At 40.4% G+C, this 25772-nt stretch overlaps 2 protein-coding genes across 4 annotated transcripts in view; one reads left to right on the forward strand and one right to left on the reverse strand.

Annotated features, from left to right (window-relative positions):
• Positions 1-14129, forward strand: part of itgbl1 (integrin, beta-like 1) — a 64986-nt gene extending 50857 nt beyond the window's left edge. For both annotated transcript variants that reach the window (XM_036541375.1, XM_036541376.1), the window contains exons 9-11: positions 1778-1924; positions 5201-5314; positions 13801-14129. In XM_036541375.1, the coding sequence (XP_036397268.1) occupies positions 1778-1924; positions 5201-5314; positions 13801-13889 (350 nt within the window). In that variant the 3' untranslated portion in view covers positions 13890-14129. The remainder of the gene's footprint in view (positions 1-1777; positions 1925-5200; positions 5315-13800) is intronic.
• Positions 14130-16278: 2149 nt separating this feature from the next.
• Positions 16279-25772, reverse strand: part of fgf14 (fibroblast growth factor 14) — a 140067-nt gene continuing 130573 nt past the window's right edge. For both annotated transcript variants that reach the window (XM_036541048.1, XM_036541049.1), the window contains exons 4-5: positions 20356-20554; positions 16279-18131 (exon numbers count right to left, since the gene is read on the reverse strand). In XM_036541048.1, coding sequence (XP_036396941.1) covers positions 17992-18131; positions 20356-20554 — 339 coding nt within the window. In that variant the 3' untranslated portion in view covers positions 16279-17991. The remainder of the gene's footprint in view (positions 18132-20355; positions 20555-25772) is intronic.

The raw sequence follows: 25772 nt of genomic DNA on the forward strand, positions 1-25772 counted from the left end.
CAAGGGTGACAGTATTAATGTTGTTTACCCTGGGAGGATCCAATGACAGGAGCTACCAACATTTCAAAGGCTGTTGTGAATTAAGGAGACAATAAAACCTGTATGTTTTGTGTTCAGCCAACAGCAGCTTGCTACAATGCTCAACAGAGAGCGTGGGAAGGGGTCAGAGTTTGAATATGTCTGTGTCATCAGAGCCAGTTATGTTAGGATGAGAGACGGAGAGTGGAGAGTCTAATGACGGGTCATGCTCTTCAGTGTCCATCTCCTTTTTCCATGCATATGGCATATGGCCTTAATTGACAACAATCAGGAGAAATCACACTGAAAAGCACCAATCAGCTTCTATCCAATCATTGACTCTTCTTCTAGGTACGAGGTACCCACTAAGGCAATACTCAAGACAGCCTGGAGTCTGAACTCTAGCAGGAATCATTCTCACCTCATGCTCAAGACATGGCTGACCTCTAACTCGTTCTTCCACAAGTCCATTACAAATGACCCCAAAATCATACCACACAGAAAAAGAATACCAACAGATTTTTTTTATTTACAGGATTGTGGGTGGCCATGTTGGTCACAGACTACCTCATGTCGACGTGTCCCCACTCTAAGTGGGTGAGGAGAATAAAGGCCACTGATTCCAGTTTCCTTCACTTTACTGCTCTCATTATCTCACAATGAGCATTGCTCTGATTTTCTATTCAAATCAGTCCCCTTGCTCAGGAAGTGATCTAAAAGATTTGCCCATGTATTCACTACTTTAAGAAAAGATGGCAGCTTGCGGATTTAAGACTGCATTAATGTTTGGGGTGTGCTGCCCCGAGCAAACTGCAATTAATCTACTGTAAATAAAATGGCATTAATATTTCATGCAGTTTCCTTGGCGAGGCAGTCCTTCCTAATGTACAAAGAGATGCAGATATTCCAAAGGGCTTTGTGTGTGCCAACTAAATAGCGCTAGTACATAAACATTTTGAATTGATCAGTCCTGTCAAATGGATGCATTCAAGCTGTTTTGAATTACCTGTTTAAATGGCTTCCCTGAAATGCATGCCTTATGTATGCTAGATATTATTTCCAAGCTTTCTTTTCTGTCCATTTCCGTTTCTATGAAAGAGAACACATTTCTTTTTCTGTGGGCTTAACAAATGGCACATGGTTAGTTTGACATTTCTGTTGCACTCATTGGGGTGTCTTTCCAGAACTAATGACTATTGAGAAAAAGTGTCTGCCCAAATTTATTACACATTGCCTGCTTCCTCATAGCACTTTCAGATTCAGATGTATCCTGCTCCAAAACGGAGCACACCAAAGCCTTAAGATCATATTTCCTTACCTTTCAGCTCACATAAATGTTACTATCTACACAGGATTGGCGATGTCAGCTTTAAACAAAGCGCACAAAACAAGCAAAAATATGTTAACTCTGTATGATGGCACAAGTCAGACGGAAGACTGAGAATCTGAACACATTGACTACAAAAGTTATCCTGGACTGAGTCTGTGATAAGAGGAGGCCAACTTTGTGAGGAGGGTGCTGCAGGACTAGCTGTTTGGTGTTTGAGGACTTGCTCATCCCCAGGGCTTACCCCAATGCTTGATGAAAGACTCGTGCTGCTCGGTTATAAAAATTACCCCAGGGACACTTTGAAACAGGCGTTTATGTTTACTTGAATCAAGCTCATTAGTTTATTTGCTTGTCAGACAGCAAAAATGTGCCTAAATAGAGAGGAGGCAGGAAATGACGAGGCCCCTCTACCTCTCTCCCCACCCCCAGGCCATGGTTTCTGCTCCTGCGGCCGCTGTATCTGCAGTGACGGATGGTTCGGGAAGCTCTGCCAGTTCCCTCGCACCTGTGACATGAGCGACGAACAGAGCAAAAGCCTGTGTGAGACTGCGGACGGAGTCATCTGCTCGGGGAAAGGTAGGAAAAAGACGCCCACGGCTGCAGCCCCGAAGCACAATGACAATAACGGTCAAGATCCTGCATGCCACATAGTGTCATCGCAGTGATGAAAAAGGTGTCCACCTTTGCTGCCTGTCAAAGCATGGATTACCAGGGCCTGGAGTGGACACCACTGTTGCAAGTCCGTTTATTACAACTGGTTTTGAATCTGGTTTTCACCATGTCCTTACTTGCACTCAAGGTACCACCCTCTGTCTGTGATGTCTGAGAAGAATCACAATACAGTCAGTCAAACAGTCCAATCATGGTCATAAATTACAGCAAATGTTTGGATGACCTGAATCAACCTTATCAAAAACCATTAAAGAAATACAGGCTAGGCTAACAAGCAAGAATCACAGTTGAGGTTTTTGGCATTGCTCTGACTTATACTCATGCTGGTGCAGCAAATCATATACTGTACCCTTGCATTGCTGTATAAATATATACAGACCTTAAAGCAATTTGCTACCAGTAATCTGGCCACCATTAAAATTCTTTCTATATTGTTCTTGTGTTCACTTAAATTATACACAAAATAGAAGGGTGGTGGTTGTGTGACCTCTGTGGCTCAAAAACTGTAAACTGTATACAAAATAGTGTTATTTGCACAAGCGTCATTCACTACAGAAATAGATACAATAGTGCCAAGGTAATTTAACTGGTGCAAAACAGTCTGAGGCATATGGCCATGTGAAAATGACCAGAGCTACAACAGGTCAATATTCACAAACATGATAAATAGGACTTATCCACTTCAAACATTGTTATTGGCCTATTTTCATTTGCTACCATGTTATATTTGCTGCAATAATTGCACTGCTTGCAGTCAAATCCTGCATAATCTGCCTACTGTGTGCCTCTGCAGTTTTGTGATTCTTCTGATTGGACTGTGGTGCTGATAAGTACAATTGCTGTGTAGTACAGAGACACAGCTGTGATGTCTGTGTGTGTAATGAAATTACTTTTGACTACACACCACACTGTGCCCATTATCCCGGATTCACACTTTCACTGCACACTTAAGACAGTTTTAAAATGAACAACAAGGCCTCTGTGGTGCAGAGGAATAATAAAAATAAAACAGATAAATGATGTTCTATACATCACTGATTTTTATTAGGCATTTACACTGAAAGACAGCTATAGTGGTTCAACGAGAACATAAAAACCCAGGGTAGGTGTTTAGTTTAACATTTATTAATCAGTCCCATAAGGGTCATTGGCTGGGTGGGCAGCCGTCAACACTTCCATTTAACAGAAGTTCCAACTGGACACAGTACATGTGTTTAATGGTAAGTCTAAAGCACGCTGCTGAGATTTATTAAGAGACCAGGCCCAGTAGTCAGTCGCAGCACGCATGTTTAAATCAACCCACCAGCACCGGATCAAAGTCTGTGGAAACCATGTGACGAGGAATGTGCTCAGTTGCTCTACTCGATTACACACAGAGCTGCAAGAATGATGTCTCTCGGAGGCCTTTCTTGTGGCACCTGGGAAAATCAAAGTCAAGTAGAAGCAGCTATACTTCTTTTCAAAGCCTACACTTCAAACCCTTTGTGTTGCGGCAGAGGGCTGAATGGCTGTGCCTTCCCCTCTGGGCAGCCTTGAATATGAGGCAGACACTTGGCATTCCATTTGCTGACTGTCTGCACAATTTGCTCCAACACCTTCTTTACCCCACCTGCTCCACCTGCCCTTGACAAACAAAAGAATTTGCACCGCAAATACGGCCGCCATACTTTTTCTCCCAGCGAAAGATGCATCGAGAAAGGAAATCCTTTTAGTCACAGTCTGTGCACATGACCCTTTTAAAAAATGTCTGTGCTGCCCCCCCCGTCCTCAAAATATCTAACAACCCAAGAGATGGCCAGCTCTATGCATGATTGCATTCACTTTGGTCTGTTGGCCTGTCAATTAGTAAGAATTCTGTGTGGTATTGTTTTTGCACACAAAATTATTAGATAATCTAGTCTAGTCTAAGTCTCCTGTTTCCCTACTTGTGATTACAAATGGCTTACAACATCAAAACTTACATGAACTGAATTTATCTCATTTTAACTAGGCATCCCATTGATGCACGTGTGCACTGCAGCATCTTAAACACATTTAAGCCCAGATGGGCTTTGTCCTCAACTTTTAAAAGTGAAATTGAGCAAGCAATACATTTTTTCATATCTATCTTATGGTAACAGTCAGCATTCATTTGTCAGTAATATTTCCTTAATGTTATCCAAAGGGTACACAGGGTAGACTCTACTTACACTAAGACTTCCTTGTCCAACCAATTATTTTAAAGGAATAGAGTAAAGAAAACAAAAGTCAGTTTAGCTACAGCATATAAAACAAAGTGGATGGTCTGTTGGGCTGTAGTAAGTGTATTATCTAGATAACCAGAGAATAAAGGCAATGCTTTGATAAAGATGAGGGCCAACACCAGAAGTATCACCTTTGTCAAATCTCAATTAAACTGGGAATCAGGCCCCTGGGCTTTTTCTCATGGATGTCTACAAACTTCCAGCAACAGGGGAATATGCACTGATTACTGATTAGGTAAAAATATTAAACAACACCATTACCAAAAAAGACTTGATACCATTAAGCCCTTATCACTCAGTTTGTAAAGTGTTTCTTAAAACAAGCAGATGAACAAAAAAACATTGTTTCATCAAGACTGTATCATTCATGACAATGATATAATGAATACCATTTCTATAACCCTTTAAAGGTAAATGAAGACCACCTTTAGTTGCATACTCAGATGGACTTTATATATCTTTTATGAGATTGATGTTCATTGTGACACATCTGCTATTACATGTATTATAATTTAGTAAGCATAAAGCCATCAAACATCATGAAATTATGTGAAAATCCTGTAAGAACTCGAAGCTTCCCTTGCAAATTTTAATTCCAGAGCATTGACGACTATAGTATTGAACTTTGCAAACCCTGAATCTCTCTTTAACTTAGTGTGAGAGGTCATCCAACTGTGTTTAATCTTACATAAAATTTAAGCATGATATCACCCTTTGACACCTTGGTGTAGATCTATATTTATTTTATTCTGATTGCTTCTCCCATGAGTGCAGTCTTTCTACCAGAATAATGCACACGCTGTTCAATCTTGAAAGGAAAACTTGGAGGAATTGTTAAAAAAAAAAATGCTATCTCAGGTTAAAGAATGATGTCATACATTTTGCTTAAGGCTCAATTTGTGTGTCTGAATGACGAGCAGTGCTGTCTCTCCACCAGGCTCCTGTCACTGTGGGAAGTGTATCTGCTCACCCCAGGAGTGGTACATTTCTGGAGAGTTCTGTGAATGCGACGACAGGGAGTGTGACAAGCACGACGGCCTCATCTGCACAGGCAAGGGGACCCCACACACACACACACACACACACCACCACACACACACACACACACACACACACACACACAAACACACGCACAGACACAGGTTCTGATTCAACAAACTTGTGCATGTACACATGCACACAACCAAATATCAGTGAGAAGTTTATTTTCTTCTTTATTTTCCTCGATCAATTCAGAGGGAAATTGCAGAAGGACTTTGTTGGTGCAGAACGCAAAACATTTCTCTATCAGCCACTCTGAGTCACAATACAATTACATGATGAAACCATCATTATATAAATTTCACTATTTCTGCACGTAAAGAGTCTACTACTTAGACTTAGAGTCCAAGTCTCAGCAAACAGATGATGCAACATATTTTAGGTAGAAATAATTGAACTATTTGAACAATGTATTTTTAGATGTGTGAAAAAATACCACAAAAATGCCACACTAGCAGCTCTGTAATGCCTGAGTTTCTTTGAGCAAATAGATATCATTCCCCACACATCTGTCATCAAAGATATCATATTTCTGAATTTGACCAGACCTCTAAAATTATCTAATTTTTTTTGAGATTTGGACTTCCACTGTACTTCACAGAAATGTACGTCCAAGGCTCTCTGTGGGAGATGCTTTGGATCCAAATGCACGCTGTGTTATTACTGAAGCAGACAATCTTTCTGCCCCCGTCTCTGGTCTCCTACATTGTGAAATGGGACACGAGTGACTGGGACACGAGCGGTGGATTGGAAAGTGTTGTGTGAGGATCACGGAGAGGTCCAGAGTCACGCAGGTTAAAACACCCCTGATCCCTCGTTTAATGGCCTTGGCTGGATTTCAAAACACAGAAAGGCAAAAGCACAAGGGTAGAGAGAGAATTCTCCAGGACATCCTCTGATCCCAGTCAATTCAATTCTCCTAAATCCAGCCAAACCCCCACAACCCCAGAAATATTTATAATTAAAAATTCTCCAGGCTTTCTGACTTCATTATACTTCTGAATGCCTGAACTACGTGCCCAGCATATAGAGCTAACCTTTGTTTTAAACCAAGAAAAAACAACAAACAAGGGAGATTAACAACCATGTATGTTAAATGTCACTCATTAGCATATTAATGCTTCTGTCATATGCCATCATTATCATATGCATGAGGATTATTAAAATCACATTTCATATCGAATCAAGAATAAGGGACTCTGTAAGTGGACAGATAGGGAACCTAATGATTTGTTTTTATTTACTAACTAAATTGGCAATAATGCACACAACCCTCTTTAAATATAATGATGGAAACATTTGTCAGCAAAGCTACTAAATAAATATTTTGCATTCAGGAATTTCATGGATTCTCCAAAGCAAGCGATTTCTCATTACATGTTCAATTGATGACTGATGTGGAAAATTAAAAGTATTAGCAATGGCTGGTGGTTAATTTCATGCACCGAAAGGCTCTAATTTGAACTATTTGATCAGTAAAACTATAGTGCATTTCTAGAATTTACCCATAAAATCCTGTGTCACACACAGAGTGGGAAACTCCTAACTCAGTATCAGAGCCTCTCTGAATTGGAACAGCGCATTGTTATGGATTATTCACTGCCTGGCAGACACCGTTATCCAGGCAGATGTACGTAGCTTACATTTGTTACCCATTACTTACTTAAACAGCTGAAGACATTGAAGCAATTCAGGGTAAAACCCTTGCTCAAGGGTACTCAATATGACACACTGCTGCCCTGCACTGCGCGATGTTTCTGGTTGTGATAATGTGTTCCCCCCCCCCCCCCCCCCCCACACAAAAGCACAATGCACCTGGACTTCTGCAGTTACCTTTCTTGTCTTCATCAAAAGTTTGCTTTTACCAGCACTGGACTCCACTGACCGACCAGACAATCACTCCTTCCTTTCAGAAAGTTGCGCAAGAACAGAAGCTCATCGGGGACTACAGTAAAAGTTTTCAGTTCAGCAGTTCGGTTAGTTTTGTAACTCTCCCCATACAGTAGTTGCTCTTGTTCTGCTAAATTAGCGAGGCTGACAGATCTGCACTCTGAGAACAGCGGGTCAACATGTGAGGCTGAGCCAATTACAGCGACTGCAGAGCTCCCCGGATCTGGGGAACAGTGGGGCGGCGACAGGCTTAACAACACAACAGCTTGTAGCTCGGCAGAGGAGAGGCACGACAATTACACACAGCAGCCAGCAGCTGTGGGGTGCCCATGTCACCGCCTCTCATGTTCCTCTGAGGAACACTAGCATGGCTGCAATTGTCCCAACTTTTATTGCTTCAGATTTCTTTTCAATTGACTCGACAGTCGTCACCAGACAGAGATAACTGTTTTGGCACAGAAAGAGGCAGCATTGTGTAGGGGGCAGCACCTTTACACAGTACATGATTTAGGTACTCACACATTTAACTAATGGCAACGCTTAGGCCAGAGACCTCGGGGGGGGGGGATTTTGTGTGTGTTGAATGTGTGGATATACACACTAGCAATGTAAATGCCACAAGTTTCTGACCCTCAACTAGTTGATGGGTGAGAAGGGCAACAATCTTGTCAAAACTTGTTGTTAATGGAGGATGAAATATGTCCCCAATAACAAGCATTTTTTGTTTCACCTTTTGATTTTTCTGACAAGAAATACACAAATCACTTGAATCAACACAGGAAGCAAAAATAAATACAATTAACAACAAACAGAAACAAACGTATCCTACTTGATAAAAGCCTATTTCTCCCCAAAATAACTTTAGGCTTCTTTGTGTATGCTCTGCTATCATGCATCCTCACAGAAATCCCTGGCAGAAGACGCCCACCTGGTTTCGAAAACACATAAATAAGAAACTGCGTTTATATGATGAAATAAATGCTTGTTTTGGCAAATACGTTCCCACACAACACCACTGCATTCATTTAATGTATTTACTAAGGTGTTTCCACAAAATAATGAAGTCATTTTTAAAAACCTAGGTTTTTTTTGTTTGAACGTAATTAACATAATGTGCATTTACCATTGTGACATATTGTGGTTACGTTTTATAGCACTGCATTAACATTATCTTGCTAACCAGGTCTGCTGGCTGTAGAGCTCAAAACTCTACACAATTCATACTTTTAGCCGACTTGCTGAACATGATTTGCATGCTGGATAATCAGATGTTCTGTGCAAAAGAACAATGTCATTCCTTTATTCCAAACGTGATTAAATTACCCTAGCTAGCTATTCAAAATTAACTGTGGTGCATTTTATCTAACCTTGCTAGCTCGTGGTTCTACTCCTAACAGCGTCAATGACACTAGTAAGCGAGATGGTATTAGCACACATAGCGACCATTATCACAAGTTATACTTCCTCTAGTTCCTAAATTATAATTCCTTTCCACATTAATGCTGACTGAACGGCGATCGTGACAGAGATATCGTTATAATACATCTTTAGAATTCAGTTGTTACAATTGTTACAACTGCAATTCAGTGTCGTAAAATGGCGTTTTGTTCTGTGTAATTTAGCTACCTAGCATGATATAATTGGCTACCTGGCGCAGCTTTTTATGCTGATGGAATTCAATATTTGCAGCGGTTTGAAATGGTATACTACCTGAAATGGTAGCTAGATAGAAATCTATCAAGCTAGCTAGGTTAACTATCAAGTTGAATAAGTAAGTAAGTAAGTGAAAGTAAGTAAATAAATAAAATATATCTGGCACGCTATAGGTACAACTCTTGCTGGGAAGCAGACTAGCTGAACATTTGCAACATAAGTAAGTGAATAAACAAAGACTGACACATTTTTTTAAGATTGTGGGTTTCTAATGTAACCTTAGCTGGCTTGGCTAACTCGTGTAATTCATGTTAAATTAAAATTGACTGACCTCTCAGGATTCATACGGGGCAGGTAGCGAACAGAATCTGAAGTTGTTCCTGATTTCAGGTCGAGATCACTACAGGTACCCCTTCTTTGATAGTAAGACTATAATATACAAATGCGAATTTGATTACTCTCGGTCTCTCAAAATCTTTGCCCTCATTGATTCAATATTCCACTTCACAGACGCTAATACGTACTAATTGGTTGATCAGTAGGATACCATTGGGAATGACTCACTGCAGTATTTTAGAATTTAAATAGTTTAATTTTTATAATATTTGCATTTTTACAATCACAGATTTTGAAATCATTATAATTAAATCCCACTGAAACAGCAAATCCAAATCCAAGTCCCAAATTACTTAATCTCAGTTCAAATCCAAGTCACGAGTCATGAAAACCATCGCTTCAGTCTGACTCGAGTTTTGGACTTAAGTAGGCTACTACAACAGCGTTTCCCAAACCTCTCCCGGAGGACCATGTGTCCTGCATGTTTTAGATCTCTCTCTGCTCCAGTACAGCTGATTTAAATGATCAGTTTGTTATTAAGCAGCTTCAGGAGTTTGTAACGAGTTGATCATTTGAATCAGCTGTGTTGGAGCAGGGAGAGATCTAAAAAATGCAGGACAAGTGGTCCTCCGGGAGAGGTTTGGGAAACGCTGTACTACAACATTTGGATGAGCGCATTAATGATTTAAGTGTTTTGGCTCTGACTGGGCTGCCTAATAGGCGTGATTGCAATGACATTCGCTCGTGTTGACGTCCAGTTCGTTCGATTCATCAAAAGGATAAAAAAAAAACCGAATAGTTTGTTCTGTTGATGACCTTACATGATTTTGCTGTCTTACTACTGTCAAAGTTAGCAGTGTGTGTTGAAATATAGTGGGCTGAGGAAACCAGTACTTAATAGTAAAACGTACATCGTGAAGAGTCCATCATCCACCTCCAGTGTCACGAGCCAACGAGTTTGTTGGCAATAGGAAAATTGGCATTCTACATTCATCTTATCATTGGAGGACAAAAGAAGCGTGACTAATAAGAACAAAGTTAATACCCTTTACATCGCATACAGAGGTTTTTTCCTTTATACCCCACAGGGGTAGTGGTGTGTGTTTTCAGTATCATTCACATGCAAACATCAGAGGCAAGTTACACGGTACAGGGAAGTAACGGAAAGGCTTGCATAGCAGGCGCCTCGGTTTTGGCACGAAGCAAACAAATTTAACGTTTCCCTGCGCTCACGTCTCACATCCAAAAGCTTTTAGCACATCCAAGGCTGAAAGACCATATTATCTCAATTGCCATGTGGACTGCATCAAGTTGTTGACCAATTATTTTTGATGAAGGCATTGCGTTAGAAAGTCATTATGATGAATTATTTTAATACCTCTAATCAAAACGTGTTTAGAATATGCAAGATATGCAAGAACGTATGTCAAAAACATCTACTTCATTAATACACTATTTAATCAACAGATAGGAATAATCAGCTTGTTCTTTAACCGAGTGAAGGCTGTAGTAAGTGTCATTATTTTATCTTCCCATCACTTCTGACATTAGAACCACACTCTGTTTTAGCATTGTGACTTCAGAGAGGGACAAACACCATTAATGGGAGACCATGTCCTGAGGGTTCTCCCATTGGAGTGGGCAGTGAAGGGTGAAGCCAGAGCATACTTTATAGTTGGGACCTGTGCAGAGGATGGGCAGGGTTTTTCATCACAACTGAGAGTGCAGTGAAATTCCCATCAGCTGCCATCTATAGGCCTGAGGGATGGGTCCATGGGCGTCATGGACCATTTCAGAGAGTGAGGGGCTTCCAGACCATTTCCTGCCCTCATTTCCCCGGGAAATGTCCCTGCAATGAAGATATTGCTAAATGGTACAAAAAAACTTTTAAACCAATGGTTAAACCTGTACAAGGCATGCTAGAGGGTTATTTTTGGATGACCATGTTCATTTTAAAAGATTTTTTTTTACATCATTGCAATTTGATAGAAATGTCAAATATAACAGTAAAAGTATGCAACAGTCATTATTACAACATTGCACAGTGCAAGTATTTTCCTGTAAAAATATGTTTGTTTTTTTTTGTAAGAAATGGAGCAGTGCAGAAGTCCAGTATTCCTACCCTTCACTCCGGACTGAGTCTACACATTTGTAGGCCTCTCCCTTTCAGAGGGCCATTTTTTGTCATCTCTTCATTAGACAAAATTGTAGAACCTGATTGTTTTCAGGTGAAAAAGAAGGCTATATGGACTTTCTTAACAATTTAACAGTATGACCATGTAATCAATATTATGCATATATCCTGATTAGTTTAAGAACTAAGCAAGGCCCTAACAGTCTAAAGTGAGAGGTTATATGTTACAGAAAAGTAATCGTATTACGTATCTTACATTACAATACGTCTCCACAAGTTTGCAACATTACAGGTTTTAGTTACCCTTATAGGCTTCCAAATTGTTAGGGCAGCAATGGCTTGACACGAGGGAAGGGACTGATAAACGTATAGCCAGCTAAATATATTTTCTAAGAGTTAATGCTTCTCCAGTTGGTATAAATAAGACCATAATTTCCTTCATTATTGCACTTTTGAGTTTCCATAGACTAACTCTTAATTATATTGCCTCAACAAAAGAACTGGCCTATACATGCCTGAAGCTTAAATTAATTTTAAAAAATCAATTATCATAGATACAAGTAATTAAAATAAATATTTTGCAAGCAAGCTACCACCCAGCTTCCTAACAACCATTAGAGTGCCATAACTTCTGATCAGTTACATATTAAACTAAAATCTACAACAACTGCAACAAATTCACTGTAGTATGGAAGATTATAGCTGTATGTATACCATCAAAAAGATCAAAGTTGCTTTGTTCTGCCAGGCATAGGGGTGCATGTGTTGGCATGGGCTAGTTGTGTCGCCACTCCCAGGCACTGTGCAACTCATCAGGCGTCTGCAGGTTGTTTGGATGATGTCAGTAAAAGTGCTTGCATCCTCCAGTTCATCCTTACTCAGTGTAGTGTGCTGGGTGACTTGCAATGTGCAAAACAGGCATGACTGGTGAGTGTGTCTGAGAATTGCATTCACTATGGACCAGCTCTCCTGCATGAGTACAATGGTTGTCATGGTATGACTATCATAACATATCCAATGGTTGATTCTAAAATAAGGCTGAATAAAGCATTAAAATATCTACTGCCTATGTTTGTACAGTATGTTGCTGGTTTACAGGGATGATTATAGGGTTAAATATTGCACCCTCTCTTCTCCATCAACAGGCTAGGGGAGCGGTCCAACCAAAATTGCACTTGAGAAAGCTGGAGCCAGCCTTGACTACAATTGCACTACTTATAAGCAAGTTGTTTTTTGTTTTAGTGCCATTTAATTTTAATTAAATCCAGCAACATCCATTGTCTATTCACTCCTACTTTGGGGAGCTGACCACACCACTTAACCCCTATTGCGAGCACCACAACAGAGAGCTTTGCCTCACACTCCCACTCTCTGCGCTCCATGCTAAGGCCCTTAGAGAGTGCAGTCTGATTAGGGGACAGCCATCACACTTGTCCTGACTAAGCACTGGCCCTTCAATGAAAAGTTAAAAATAACATTGTCTTTTCTGCAGTTCTACCATCAACAGGAAGGACACACCATGGCTGAATCTGTCCAGAGCACAGACCGAGATCTGTCATCAAGCTGAATGATAGCCCAAAACAAACATACTGGTCTTTAAAGGGGAACTACACTGAAAAATAAAAAGTTGATTATGAAAAATCAAGCAAAGTCTTCCTCTAATCCTTGCTGCAGTCTACAATGCTGTGTTAAAATTATGCAGTAATACTGAGCTGTAATGCTGTAAATTATTTTGCTATGTAGGCAGGTTGTACAGGTATCTGAACGCTTGTTTCTGCTGGCACTGTTACTCAATGCATAACTTTCTATATATATATTTTTTTTTTTGGAATGCCTGTCAGAGAAACAGGTTTCCCTCTATGAAATGTCCCTCTATTGAGCAGCACACTTTAGAAACAGCTAGAGCAGGCCTGAAGGGACAACCTAATCAATGCCATCGTTTTCAAGAATAAATTTAATTTTAGTTATGTAGTACAATTTAAATGGGTGTCACATCCGCCATATTCCATATTGGTGTCACATGGAAAATGATTTACTTCTTGTGTATGCTGGCCCAGTCATTCTCATGAAGATAATTAAACTACCGAATTGTAAATATTTCATGGAAGAATGTTACACTGGAGACAAACATGCACACACGTACACAAACCAGCATACCGCTTTACCTGTCAAAACCTCATACTTCACAATGAAAGTGTTTTATATTGATTCTGGCTCAGCTGATCCATACTGGATGAGGACTTCATTTTAGCGCTTGCAGAAACGACGACAAGCCACATCTTTCACGCTCCCTGCTCTGGTGACACCGCTCGCCACATTGTCATGAAGCATGCGTTGCAAACCATCGCTTGTGGGGGCGATAAGGCCTTGGGGGGTGGTCACAGCGTCCCAGATGACAGGGTAGGGGGAAGTGTGAAAGCCTTGTAACGGGGTCAGGATGATGGACAGACCCTCTTAGCTCATCGGCTCTCTTCTTCTTGCAGGAAATGGCGTGTGCAACTGTGGCAATTGTGACTGCTGGGAAGGGTGGACCGGGAATGCCTGTGAAATCTGGGTGGGGGCAGAATACTAACGCCCAGAGGACATTTTTAAGACTCTTATGAAATGACTGTCCTGTGTTGCAAGAGGCCGTGGACACACAGAAGGAGAAATGACAGAGTGAACAGAGGATGCGAACCAGGAAAGAAAAAGCACTCCAAACTCGGATATAATTCTTCATTCAGATTTCTGCATATCACTTGTATAACAGCATTCATTTTACTGGTTACAAATTATCTTTATTAAAACTATATTGTTGTATGCAAGTAAAACAACGGTGAAAGCAAAAGCAGATTTTTTTTTCCTTTGTAGACACAGTACCTTGTAACTCTATATGTTTCCAATACAACTATATGTATGAAAATTGTTTATATAGGAATGCTTACATATTCTTGGAAAGCTACACATAGTAAGATGCAGGTACATGGACAAAATGCAAAGAATGAATGAAAAAAAAATGTTTTATTGTTAAGATTATTTTTGAAATGGTGTAACTCTGTGCGGAATGGCAATGTACTGTATCTCCATTTGAAATATTTGGCCAGCTGTCATTATTATCCAAAGTGCTTCATGAAAACTGACCAACATTATACCCTGCAGCCATGTCAGGTGTAATATATTAGCTTTTCAAATTTCTTTTTAATAATAAAACAAATGTGCTGCGGAGCACAGCCTTTGCATGGAAACGGTGCAAAACTTCTATATCATACTGGAATCTACTCTAAAATACGAGTTGAGTAAAACTTCTAAAGGGCATATTTGCAAAGGTGTACACTGTTAAATCAGCAATTGTATTTTTTTAAATTATTTTGAAAATTATTTTTCAGTCATTAATTTTCCCACTAGCAACAAATGGTCCGGAGACCTTTAGGTACAACAGATATTTTCTCCTCACCTGAGACCCATTTTACCACTTTTGGTGTTGGATTAATAATATGCTTCAAATGTTTGTGAATGGGGGAACTGCGCTTATTATTTCATTATTCTATGCTGGGATATTACCAATGTCTGAACTACAAAGATGGTAAAGAGCTTTCAAGAGGTGTCGGCTGTACTGCTGCAATGTCACATGATATATCAATTTCTCCTGGAGGGAAGGATTGATAGGAGATAATAAATTAACTCAAAATGTGAGCGCGGAAAATTCTACTTTGGACTTTTCATGCTTTCTATGACCAGCCAACCTCGCTGTTAGTTTAACCCCTCAAATGACTGGTGCAATAATATACTGCACATTGTATTGCATTAACTTTGTTACTGACATTACAGTACACCTTTGTATAAATATTTTATTCAATATGTTGTATTTGTGTATACAACGGATAAACACAAACTGTACAGTGCAGACAAACTCTTTGCATATATGTATGTAAAGTTAGCAGTACATACCAACAGTTCTTGATACACATATCCTACTACATGCATTTCTTTGATGCCATCCTCTTCCCATGCAACAGATGAGACAACAAATTAAAGTTTGAAACGAAAGCACAAGTAACAAATGCTCCTCCGCTATGATGTTTCAGCATGTATGGAAAGAAACTAAAACAAACTGTTCGAAGACAAACGTTTATCAGAGTAAACACCAGCACAGATGACCCGTATAGAAGAAAAACAAAACGAGAGAAAGTAAAAACAAGTAACGACAGAGAAAGAAGAGAGGTGTACACTTACACACCAGTCATATACAAAAATAAATTCAGCCTTCATGTAACCAGTCAACTGGTTTGCAGGGCGAGTTTAGCCCAGCATGTAGAGTTCACTGTTCAAAATGATGAATCGGTTTCATGTAGATGTGGGACACCAGCCCTACATAGAATTTAAATGTTTAAACTCTGTTTTGTGTATATAGCCGCACTGTATAAGAGCGTTTAAACAGCTTTGTACAGAGGAATATTTAACCCTAACTAATGTGCTTCAACATGTCCTAGTATGAAACTAGCTATTATTCCAGGAAATTCCAGAAATGATAAATAATCAAATTAATTTCTTAAAATATTTGCAATTTAGCAGCCTCAGCCTACATTATAACATACTTTATAACTCTTATTTAATATAACTATTATGAATATTGATAAAACAAGACCACTTTTATGTTAGCTATTGACTGATTGAGATCATCCTTAAAACATTGTGAACAAGTGTGTTCAGATGATGATTCAGAACATAAAGTGAGATGATTAACTAGTCTGAGTGGGTATGAGTTAACCCAATACAATAACATGCCAAATGGATTCAGAGTGAGTCTTCATCTCATAACCACAGAAACAGAGTGGTATTCCCCTTTAACTGTGCTATACTTTGATCCTTTAAGCAAAATCATGCAAGTGAATACTTCTGCAAATCTACTGGGTTCACCTAAACATTACTCAAGCTAAACCCAATTATCATTGACAGGAATCCTGTGATGAATGAAAATGTTAGATTTTCTTTTTTGTGAGACTGCAAAACCATATTACTATTAATATTCTCTTGCGAAATTGCTCTTTCGTTGACTTTACTATTGGTATCTTTGATGTTTGTTGGAGTTGAGCATTGACATGATTGTTTTAATGGAAATTTGTGGATCAATTTCTGTTAGCCGCCTGAAAATTGCAATGTAATCTTTGCAAAATTAATGTACTATGAGATGTCTACTGGATGCAGCGTATGATGAGGCACCTTTAACCCAGCAGTGACTGGGTACATGTTTTTGCACGCTGGGTTAGAGGTCTCCGCAGGCACGAGATAAAGACAAAATGAGCTGGACTCTGCATGCTGAGCTAGGGAAAAAAAAAATCCTCTCAATATATCTCATAATGTCTAGCCGTTTAAAAAGGTTTCTCTTTTTGTTTTGTACAGTGAAAACATTATAATATAAGCGTTTTCTCTTGCATTGCAGCTGCAAGAGAGGAACACAACACTAACTTTGCCCATGCTTTTGCTGAACAGAATGGGGCTGCAGCCAACAGTAATGGCATCTACTTACATTCAGCCGTTTTTTTTTTTTTTTCCGCGCCGGCTAAAGTAGAAGTTTTTGAGAATGGCTGCGACGACGTGCTCGCTCACCGCACGCGTAGCCCGCTGTTCAGACGAGTCAGTGTGTGAGGGCTGGGCCTGGACCGCAGGCCTACAAGGCCTATACATATTCCTAGAGCCCACGCTCTAAAGTAAGAATAAAGAAAAATAGAATTCAGGCTCCTATTTACGGGGCGAAGCTAACGTCACCGCCGATGAAATCAGACTGTGATATGTATACAGCCCTTGCAGAGAGCTTTGCTCTCATCAAGAGCTTCCTCGCGCTGATTGCTGTGGGCATAATCATTGCGTCGTTAGCGCCAATCTCAGGAGCAGTTTGCCAGCCTTCAGCGTGTTTTTATCAAGAAATAAAAACCTCGCACTCAGCCTAAGACGGCAATTCAGTTCCCTTCACTGACATGCTCTGTCTGTATGACCCCCTCCCACCAGTCTTCCTGAACACTTCCCTGGAACCAAGCCCCCCTGCAACATGGTATTTTCTAGTAATGTATCAGTGTGTGTCTGTGTTTGTGTGTGTGCATTTGTATTAGAAAATCACTAACAGCCCCTGCAAAAATGTCTTAAGTATTTGACAAAGAGTGAGCAGAGAGATAGAAAGAGAAAGAGGAAGGGAACATACTCGTAAAAAATAGAGGATGACAGTCCACTTTAGTATATCTGTACAGCATCAACCCAGAACTTAGCTGGTGTACTGTTGGTATAGAAAATAGATCTGGATTACATGGACTCTGCTGCAACAGGGCTCAAAACAGAGAATTATGGGTAACCATCAGCAGGCAAGGTACCACGTGTGGCTGTGAAATACATCATTCTCATGGATTGTCTCAGTTACAGAAAATATTTAAAAGGCATTCCATATCTGATAGGGCATTCCATGGTCAGAGTCCAGCTGGCTGTCCAGTCATCTCTTCCTTGTGGTAGTTTTGGTGGGCCACACTTTCAGGTTGATCCACTCGCGACGACATGGTTGACAGAAAAAAAAAGGCGGTAGTTGGGGAGGGGGGCAGGGTAGGAGACAGAGAGAGTTGCCTGAAACCTGATCCACAGACGAGAGAGGGAGGGTTTGAGTCTGGGCCGAGAGAAGCGTCTCCAGTGTCAGCGCGGCTCTGCAGGCCTGGCTATGTGGTCTTGGTGGTCTTGCTGACTGGTTTCCCGCCATTCATCACCGCCGGCTCGCTTGTGCTTTTACTGGGAGGTACTCCGGCCTTTGGAACATTTTCTCCGACATCATGCAACGATGGCTCTCTGTACATGGCAACTGTGGGAGACAGGGAGAGGAGGTTAGCCTCAATACCACTTGATCCCTCACACCCCCTGGCTCCTCCCAGACCTCTTAGGGTTGTGCTATTGGCTACTGTAATGTTGCTTCTGGGGTACTGGTTCAAAATGGGCTGAATCTCACTGCAGTGATTCCACTCACAGCTTGGTGCCTGACTAACCCGCAGCATCACCAGTTAGCTGGTGATAAGTGTTACCTGTACTTGAGAAGCTGGGTAACTGGACCCTGTTTTTTAGGTGTCTGGGCAGACTGTGACAGACTGTCTCAGTTGTAAATCTTACAATATCTCAATGAAATGAAAATGATACTCATCAAAATGTGGTACACCTACATTATCCACTTGAATATTCAGTGTAGGGATGAGGGTAAACATTATGTTTTTGTGAACCCTGCTTGCCAGGACACTGAAAGCATTTATAATGTCATTTTCATCTTTTGGATACTTATAGCAACATCTGGTGAAAGCACAGATTATTTGAAAGGGTTTAGATTCTGGGACTCCCATATTTCTCAGTGGTCAAAATGCCTGATATGGGTCAGGTTTGATCATCAGCCAATGATGACCAGGAGCCCGCAACAGTGGGGGTGGGGGTGGGAATGCTAGCAAGGCCTGTTCATCTCAGGCACTCTGTGTCTCATCAGCCTGCGCCTATGCCTGCATGTTGCTTGGATAACATCAGCGAAGCCGTGCCAGTCCTCCAAGCGGCACTTAGCTCACTGTAGTGTGCAGCAAAACTTGTAGTGTGAAAAACAGTTGTGTTATTGCACGAGTGTATTGGAGGATTGCATTCACTACACCCCACAGTGCTACATAAACACAGTGGTCATCGCAGTTAGAGATGACGGTGTCCAGTTGGCACTTCCAAAAGAGGGGTGCGTGAAGGGGTAAACGTAAAACGCAGAATTCTGTTTGGAAAAGTTCTTCTGAGTATGAAACGCAGAGGAAAAAAAAACTGTGAAAGTTTGGAAGTCTGTGCAGGAGACTGAGACCGATGCCATCTGCACAAAGCCCTCCTCTGTGCAGATTAAGTCCAGCATGTTATATAACTGAAAGCCTACCTACAGACAAGCAGAAATAAAATGGCAAATATACATTACATCAACTCTGCTGGTTGGAGGCAGCTCTGCAATATGTTTGCTGTTGATTTCATGTTTAAATAATAGGCAGAAATCAGCAGGAGTGAGAGGCCGGGGATGCCAGTGTCTGGAGCCCCACTATAAAGCACAAATGTTTCACACACAGACACAGATGTCTTATCTCTTTTTTTTTACAATGGTGGCTATAAATTATGGAACTGCAGATCATTACAAATTACATGTCCAAGGGAAGATAACCGTAATTCATATTACAGCAGGCTCTATTTCGCGGTATGACTGTAAGTAACTGGGCCATGCTCGTGTAGATGTTACATGTTGGGCTAACACAATGAGTCACATGTCCCATAAGTGCTGTGGGGAGGGATGTCCCATGACTTCAGTGGAGGCATGTGGAGACTCGTGTCTTTCTGTATTTCACACAACTGCAGTATGGGACTATTCCTGAGTGGCAGGACTACAGTGTTTACAGCTGTTTTGGTCTGGTATTGCATGTGTATGTGTATGTCTGTATCTGTGTGATTTTGCGCATATATGTAATGGCACACAGATGAATATTTTTGTTGGTCTGAAGACAAATCTCTGGCTATCCCTCAACTTGTCAGATTACAGTATCAACACATAGGAATCCATTAACATCCAGTGTTTCTCAGTGATCCACTGAGCACAATAATACATTAATCAATGTCTATTCTGATGGTGCACTTTTGCATGTACTCATAAAAACAGGTTAGCAGCAGCAATCACTTTTCATAAATATGTAGGTCCATCAATGTCATCAACAATTCAGATAACTCCTAGCACCCCCACAAAAAAAATACATTAAGTAGTGTGATGCACTAATGTGGGCAGTAGTAAAAGCTTCAGCATCCAGGATGCATTCATTTTCTGGATGTGTCATTTATAAAAAATGATACACAGCAATCAAATTCTTGTTAACTGTCCCATCTGATAAATCTGATATACTTAGCTGTAGTTGTCCCTCCATCCTTCTTGACAAAGAGCTTCCTGTACATATCATATAGTATCAGCCAATGTGATATGGAAGACAGATCGCACAGGATACCTTGTGAAGAACTGTACTCAGATGCAAAAGGAAGTGCATTACCTTCTAATGGCTTGGGCAGGAAGTGAGCAGCTGGTTTTGTCTTCTTTACTCGATTCCCCTTCATGGCTTGGCCCTCTTTATTGAGGCCCAGGAACCAAGCTCTACCAGACTCTTGTTGTCTGTACAACATGGACGAGTAGATCACATAGTAGTTTTCAAACACCGACTCTTTGAACTTGCATTCTGCCGTAAAGAGTTCCTGCAAGACAAAAAGTAAGGGCAAGTTTTCAACTTGGGAGATGGAGCTGCATATATTCTGAGCTGGTAACAGCTTTATCTCATCAAAGGCATGCTTCCTTGCACATACAATTCTCACTACAGTCTCAAACACACTGAAAACAATGAGTACAGCATGCAGAAAAAAAGTAATTGTCCAAGCCAGCTGATACTGACAGCATAATGAGTAGGTTTCTAAAACCAAGCTCCCTTTGTTTCATTCTACATTGTTGAATGTGGTAGTTATGGACTGTGCTGAAACTGCCAGATCTAGTGAACTATCAAGAGCCAAATTCCTTACTCTCCTAAATGTGTTGAGCCCTGAAGCAAAATCACACACAGCCTAAACCCTGATCCCTGCCGTCACCCTAATAGCCTCGTCTATGACCGTTAAATTAGGGGAAATTAGTTTAGATATCATGGAACTCATGGAAACAGGGAAAGACAGACAATTTCCATTCTAAATGCCTCACACATGTTATGATTTTACACCTAATTTAGCTGTTTATGTAGTAATAAATATTCACTTTGGATTTTCAAAACTCCTTTTATGTATACCAAGCTTTAAGTGATGTAAAAGACAACTTGTCTGAAAGTCAACTTGTCTGAAAGACAGCAACTTGAGAAAGCAGATCACCACACCCTTCAAAGCTGACTCCCTGTAAAGAGAGTGGCACCAGTCCAATACAGAAAGAAACCCTCTGCGCCACCCTTAACTTTTTCTCAAAGCCATCTTTAAACTTAACAAAGGCATACTGATGATCGTTCCCACATTGTCTTCTACTGCTAAAAATAAAGGTTTTTTCCCCCCCATTTGTGTGTATTAATCAAAGCCGGCACCTCAAAGGAAGAGCCCTTGTATCTCATCAGCCTCGCTTCAGTACCTACTCTGTCTGCTCTCCACTTTCTGGAAAGATCCAGCCCCCAAAATCCAAAACAAACATGCAAATACGTATGCCCAGGAGCAGCCCAAATTCACATTGGGTTCTGAAAAGGTGTTTGTTCATTAGGGGCAGGGTTGGAGCAGAGGGAAGGGGACCAGGATACGGGATGAGGTCTCCAGCTGAACAAATCGTTAATTCCTGAGTGTGAGGCCGGTTTCAGCGGTCACACACTGGTTTAGTGACATTTACAAAAGACAGAGTTACATACAGGGCTCAGGTCTTGAGAGAGATCAAATTCTAAGAATTTTTGTTTAATATCTGTTTATAAAGAGCACAGATTGAAAAGACATGGAATTCTGTTTCAATACTGGAACTGAATCGTGGATGTTCAAGAAGGGTTCTGTTTGCAAACAAGATTATATGACAGTTCTCTATTATTGGGTGTTGGATTATTGCATGGTTCTGTTTTATTTCATGCAGTGCAGCTGGTCCTATTTTAATCCCACTGAATTCACATGCACCTGTTATGTGCACATTCCAGTTAAGTGTATAATCTCACAAGAGCCCTGAGCATATGCAGATAAGAGGAGTCAACTATAGTCTTTATATCAAGACAGGCAATATGTACTGTAGTAACACCAAGCACACCCTGTTTTTTTAGGCTTCCAAGCACACAATAATTAGGAGCGCTGTTGTCCTTGCACCGTTTTCCTTGACATTTTTATTCCTTGCTTTCCTTCCTTCCTCTGTCCATACAAAGATTTCCATCACATCTATCAGATTTGGTACATTTGAGGAAAACCAAATATGGCCAAAATGGCATTTTTCAGTGTTCTGATAGAATTTGTTACATTCCTGGAGGAAAAGGTACAGATATTCATACTTAACTGCTATAATTTCCAGATTCCAGAAAAGAATTGCAAAGGAAGTTTCTGTCATTATACTGGGCTGCCATGCCTTTTAATATGTCGACAAAACCACATTAGTCATACATTTCACTAAAACCCATAAGCCTCCAATAGCACAAAGAATAGGACCATCAGACACAAAGCATTTTTGCAGGTAAAGATACAATTAAATTATCCCACTCATGTAGGCCTGACCACCACAGACCTTACAGTGACAGGGTGCCAAAATATTATCATTTCACATTAAGGCTTTTCTACTTAAGAATTAATTGCAAATCTCTGATATTTAGCATATATGTCATGTGATTCCCCTTGAGTATGTGATTTACAATTGGTTTATCACATTTTAGTGGCCATATCGTGTTTGGCAAGTACCATATTTTCAGCATGTTTGTCCCTCCTTTTACAATTTTAAAATCTCACAAAAAGGATCATCAATCAGGATTCATGATATCTGTAAATGCACATGTAGCATATAATGATGTGTCTTAATAATCTTTTTCAGTTTACAAATAAATGTCATGAACAACTCACCTCAACAGAGAACAGAGCCTGCAAGTGAATGCGGCTGAGACAAATGCAATTTGTAATTGAGCCCTGTTTAAACAATAAAAAAAAAAAAACTTAACGACTTCCCTTTATCATTGCACTGACGTGCCGTTAATCAAAGGACAAGGAGCCCTGCGCTCCTGTTTTCTGTGACACAACTGTAATTCTCCCCTAATTTTCTCCCCTGGCAGACAGTTTATGAGTTGCATTTTATGAGGCTAATGGGACTATGAGGTGGCCCCTCCAGTGGAGTGTTTATTTATAAGTCTTTCGTTCTGCCCTAGGGATCATTTACTGAACGGACCACAACGTTTAGCTTTACAGCACACCGCTCCTTGCTGAGTCTCTCCGGTTGGAGCCTCAGGATGCAACCCGTCCGGATCGGGCTGAAATATAAGGGCAAAATAAATCAGATGAAATTGCATTATGTAAGGGGTTGGATGAATAAGGGTTTGTTTTATAGAGCTCTCCAGTTCTCTTGATTTAGCACTCAGAACCACTGACTGCATGCTCACCAGAAGCAGACACACCATTCCAGCACATTTTACATGTACTAAAGTGGGAGACATAGGAGACATGTAGTCAAATGGCATTTTGAAAAACTGAACAATGAGTCCCTTACTTCACAAGGGGCTCGGAAGCAATATTCAGAGGACCAGCAGCTTTCCAGGTAGAAAAAGAAGCCGTTTCACTTACAAAGCAAGGTTGTAGTGGGCATTTTCTCTGCTTAATCTACATTGTACTGCCCAGAATATTACCAAGTCCTTTGTAAACACAGCTTAGGATTGTACATTGATTACACTATACTCAGAAATGTACTTAGGATTCAACTTAATGTCAAGTTGGATATAGAGGATTAAGGTCATTGTTAAGCTTGGAAATTTACCAGAGGATACAGGACGTGCCGAACAATTTAAGGGCGTTTGGTAAAACGTTAAGGGCTGTAACCATAAAGAAGACTTAAAAGATTAAGCCCCAGGCTTTCAAGCTCATTTATTATTACATAAACATTTCCGCACAACCATATGAATCCGAATTGCATTATTATTCATATATGTAGTACTTCTTAAAGTTTTTGATGTACCTATGTGTCACATACAATGAACAGCTGCTTCTCCAGTTCAGGTTTTTTATTCTAGTAATGAAGGAGTGTGAGTACATTGGCCTGCAGTCCGCATTTAACAAATCATGTACCAGCTGGAGAGGGCCTATGTCAAACAGGTTAAATTACTAGGCAATATAAACTTAGCCCATCTTATTGCACATAGTAGGTAGTGTAAAAGGGTAGCCTGACAATCCATAACCATGGGTAGAGCTCCCACTACAGGCCCATAAGTTCAAACCCAGCGCCTCTAGCTCTGATTTGCCCTGGGTACTTTCTGGTCCCCCCAAAACTGATCCAGGATAAGCTTCCCCAAACCCTAATCCTAACCCCCAACCATACTGCGGAAAAGCTGAAAGCTGATCGAGAGTCAGCGCTCAGGGGGCCGAATCTATCTACAGTTCACAAGATACAGCACCACTGCATGAGTATAGTGCCCTGGGGTTTTACAATTTGAAATCTCTTTTGTTTCTCAGCCATTAGAAATTTCAGAATTTCTCCCCCGCCGGAAAAAAGAAATACAAATATTAAAATAAATAAAAGATTACTGTTAAATCCAGAGAGAGCTCATAATAACAACAGCTGAGATCCTTAGAAGGAAATGAGATTGCCATATGAAGTATAGACGAGGAATATTAATGATGTATGTGACTACCACACCACATACAGCATGAATGAAGCATTGCACAGTTTGATGCAGCATTTTTTAGTCCTCGTGTGTTCTTTCACAGTAAAACCATTACAGCAGTAAAATCATTATTGCTTGTGATGTCAGTAGAACACACTACCATTTGCAGCAGCCCCCTTTTCCCCCCAATATACTGTATGTTGCTAATACAAACCAGAGCCAGTTCTCCAAATGGAGCCAAACTCTGTTCCAGGCTGATTAAAGCAAACTGTTTTACCTTCATGGTTGCCTAAGTCACTTCAAATTAGGTAATTAATTACAGACCGACATCGTCAGGTGAGGCATATTGCTGGTTGGCTGGCTCCAGTAATTAGCGGGATGATTTTTGTGCGGGCCAGACTAAGCAAAGCTCTGACTGCTTACACCGTCCAATGGCCCTCGATCATTTCAGAGACGCAGTGTTGACACTGGCCAGCGTTCACACTGAAATCCTTCACAAAAATACTACACATGACCGGAACCACTGTTTGACAAACTGAATCCTCATTTTCAGAGCGACCAGTAAAAAAAGTGACGGCCTAAAACACTGGCTTTATTTGAGGCATGAAGTAATATTTGATTTTTCTTGGTAAACATCCTGATTGTTCATAAATACAGTACATTGATATTGATGATTTAAATGTGTTCTAATGTTGGCTTTACATTCACAGAGGCTGGCGTTGTTTTCTTATGGTTCATTTGATGTCAGTGGGGAAAAAATACATTTCCAGACTTAAAGCACACTTAGTTATCTGTACAGACACATTTTCTCTTTGATCATAGTCAGGTATATAAGTCTCAAATGGGAACTGCTTAGTGACTCAACCAAAACATAAATAATATCTTGCTGTCCTGAATGCAACAGTAGTGTAATTAGGCGCTAAAGCTTTCAATACATTGCCAATTCACACTTTAATTGGATAAAGGTGTTCTTAGTCACTCTGCTAAACCGTAAATAATGCACACCTGTCATACAATTAGGTCCTGAAGGTTTAGGTATATTGGCAGTTTCCACTTGGACTGGATAAAGTGGCCTGACAATGCAGTGATGAAAGAGCTGTTGAACCCAATGAAAGAGCTGTTGAACACAC

The sequence above is a fragment of the Megalops cyprinoides genome, chromosome 11 (genome assembly GCF_013368585.1).
Source record: "Megalops cyprinoides isolate fMegCyp1 chromosome 11, fMegCyp1.pri, whole genome shotgun sequence".
Lineage (NCBI taxonomy): Eukaryota > Metazoa > Chordata > Actinopteri > Elopiformes > Megalopidae > Megalops > Megalops cyprinoides.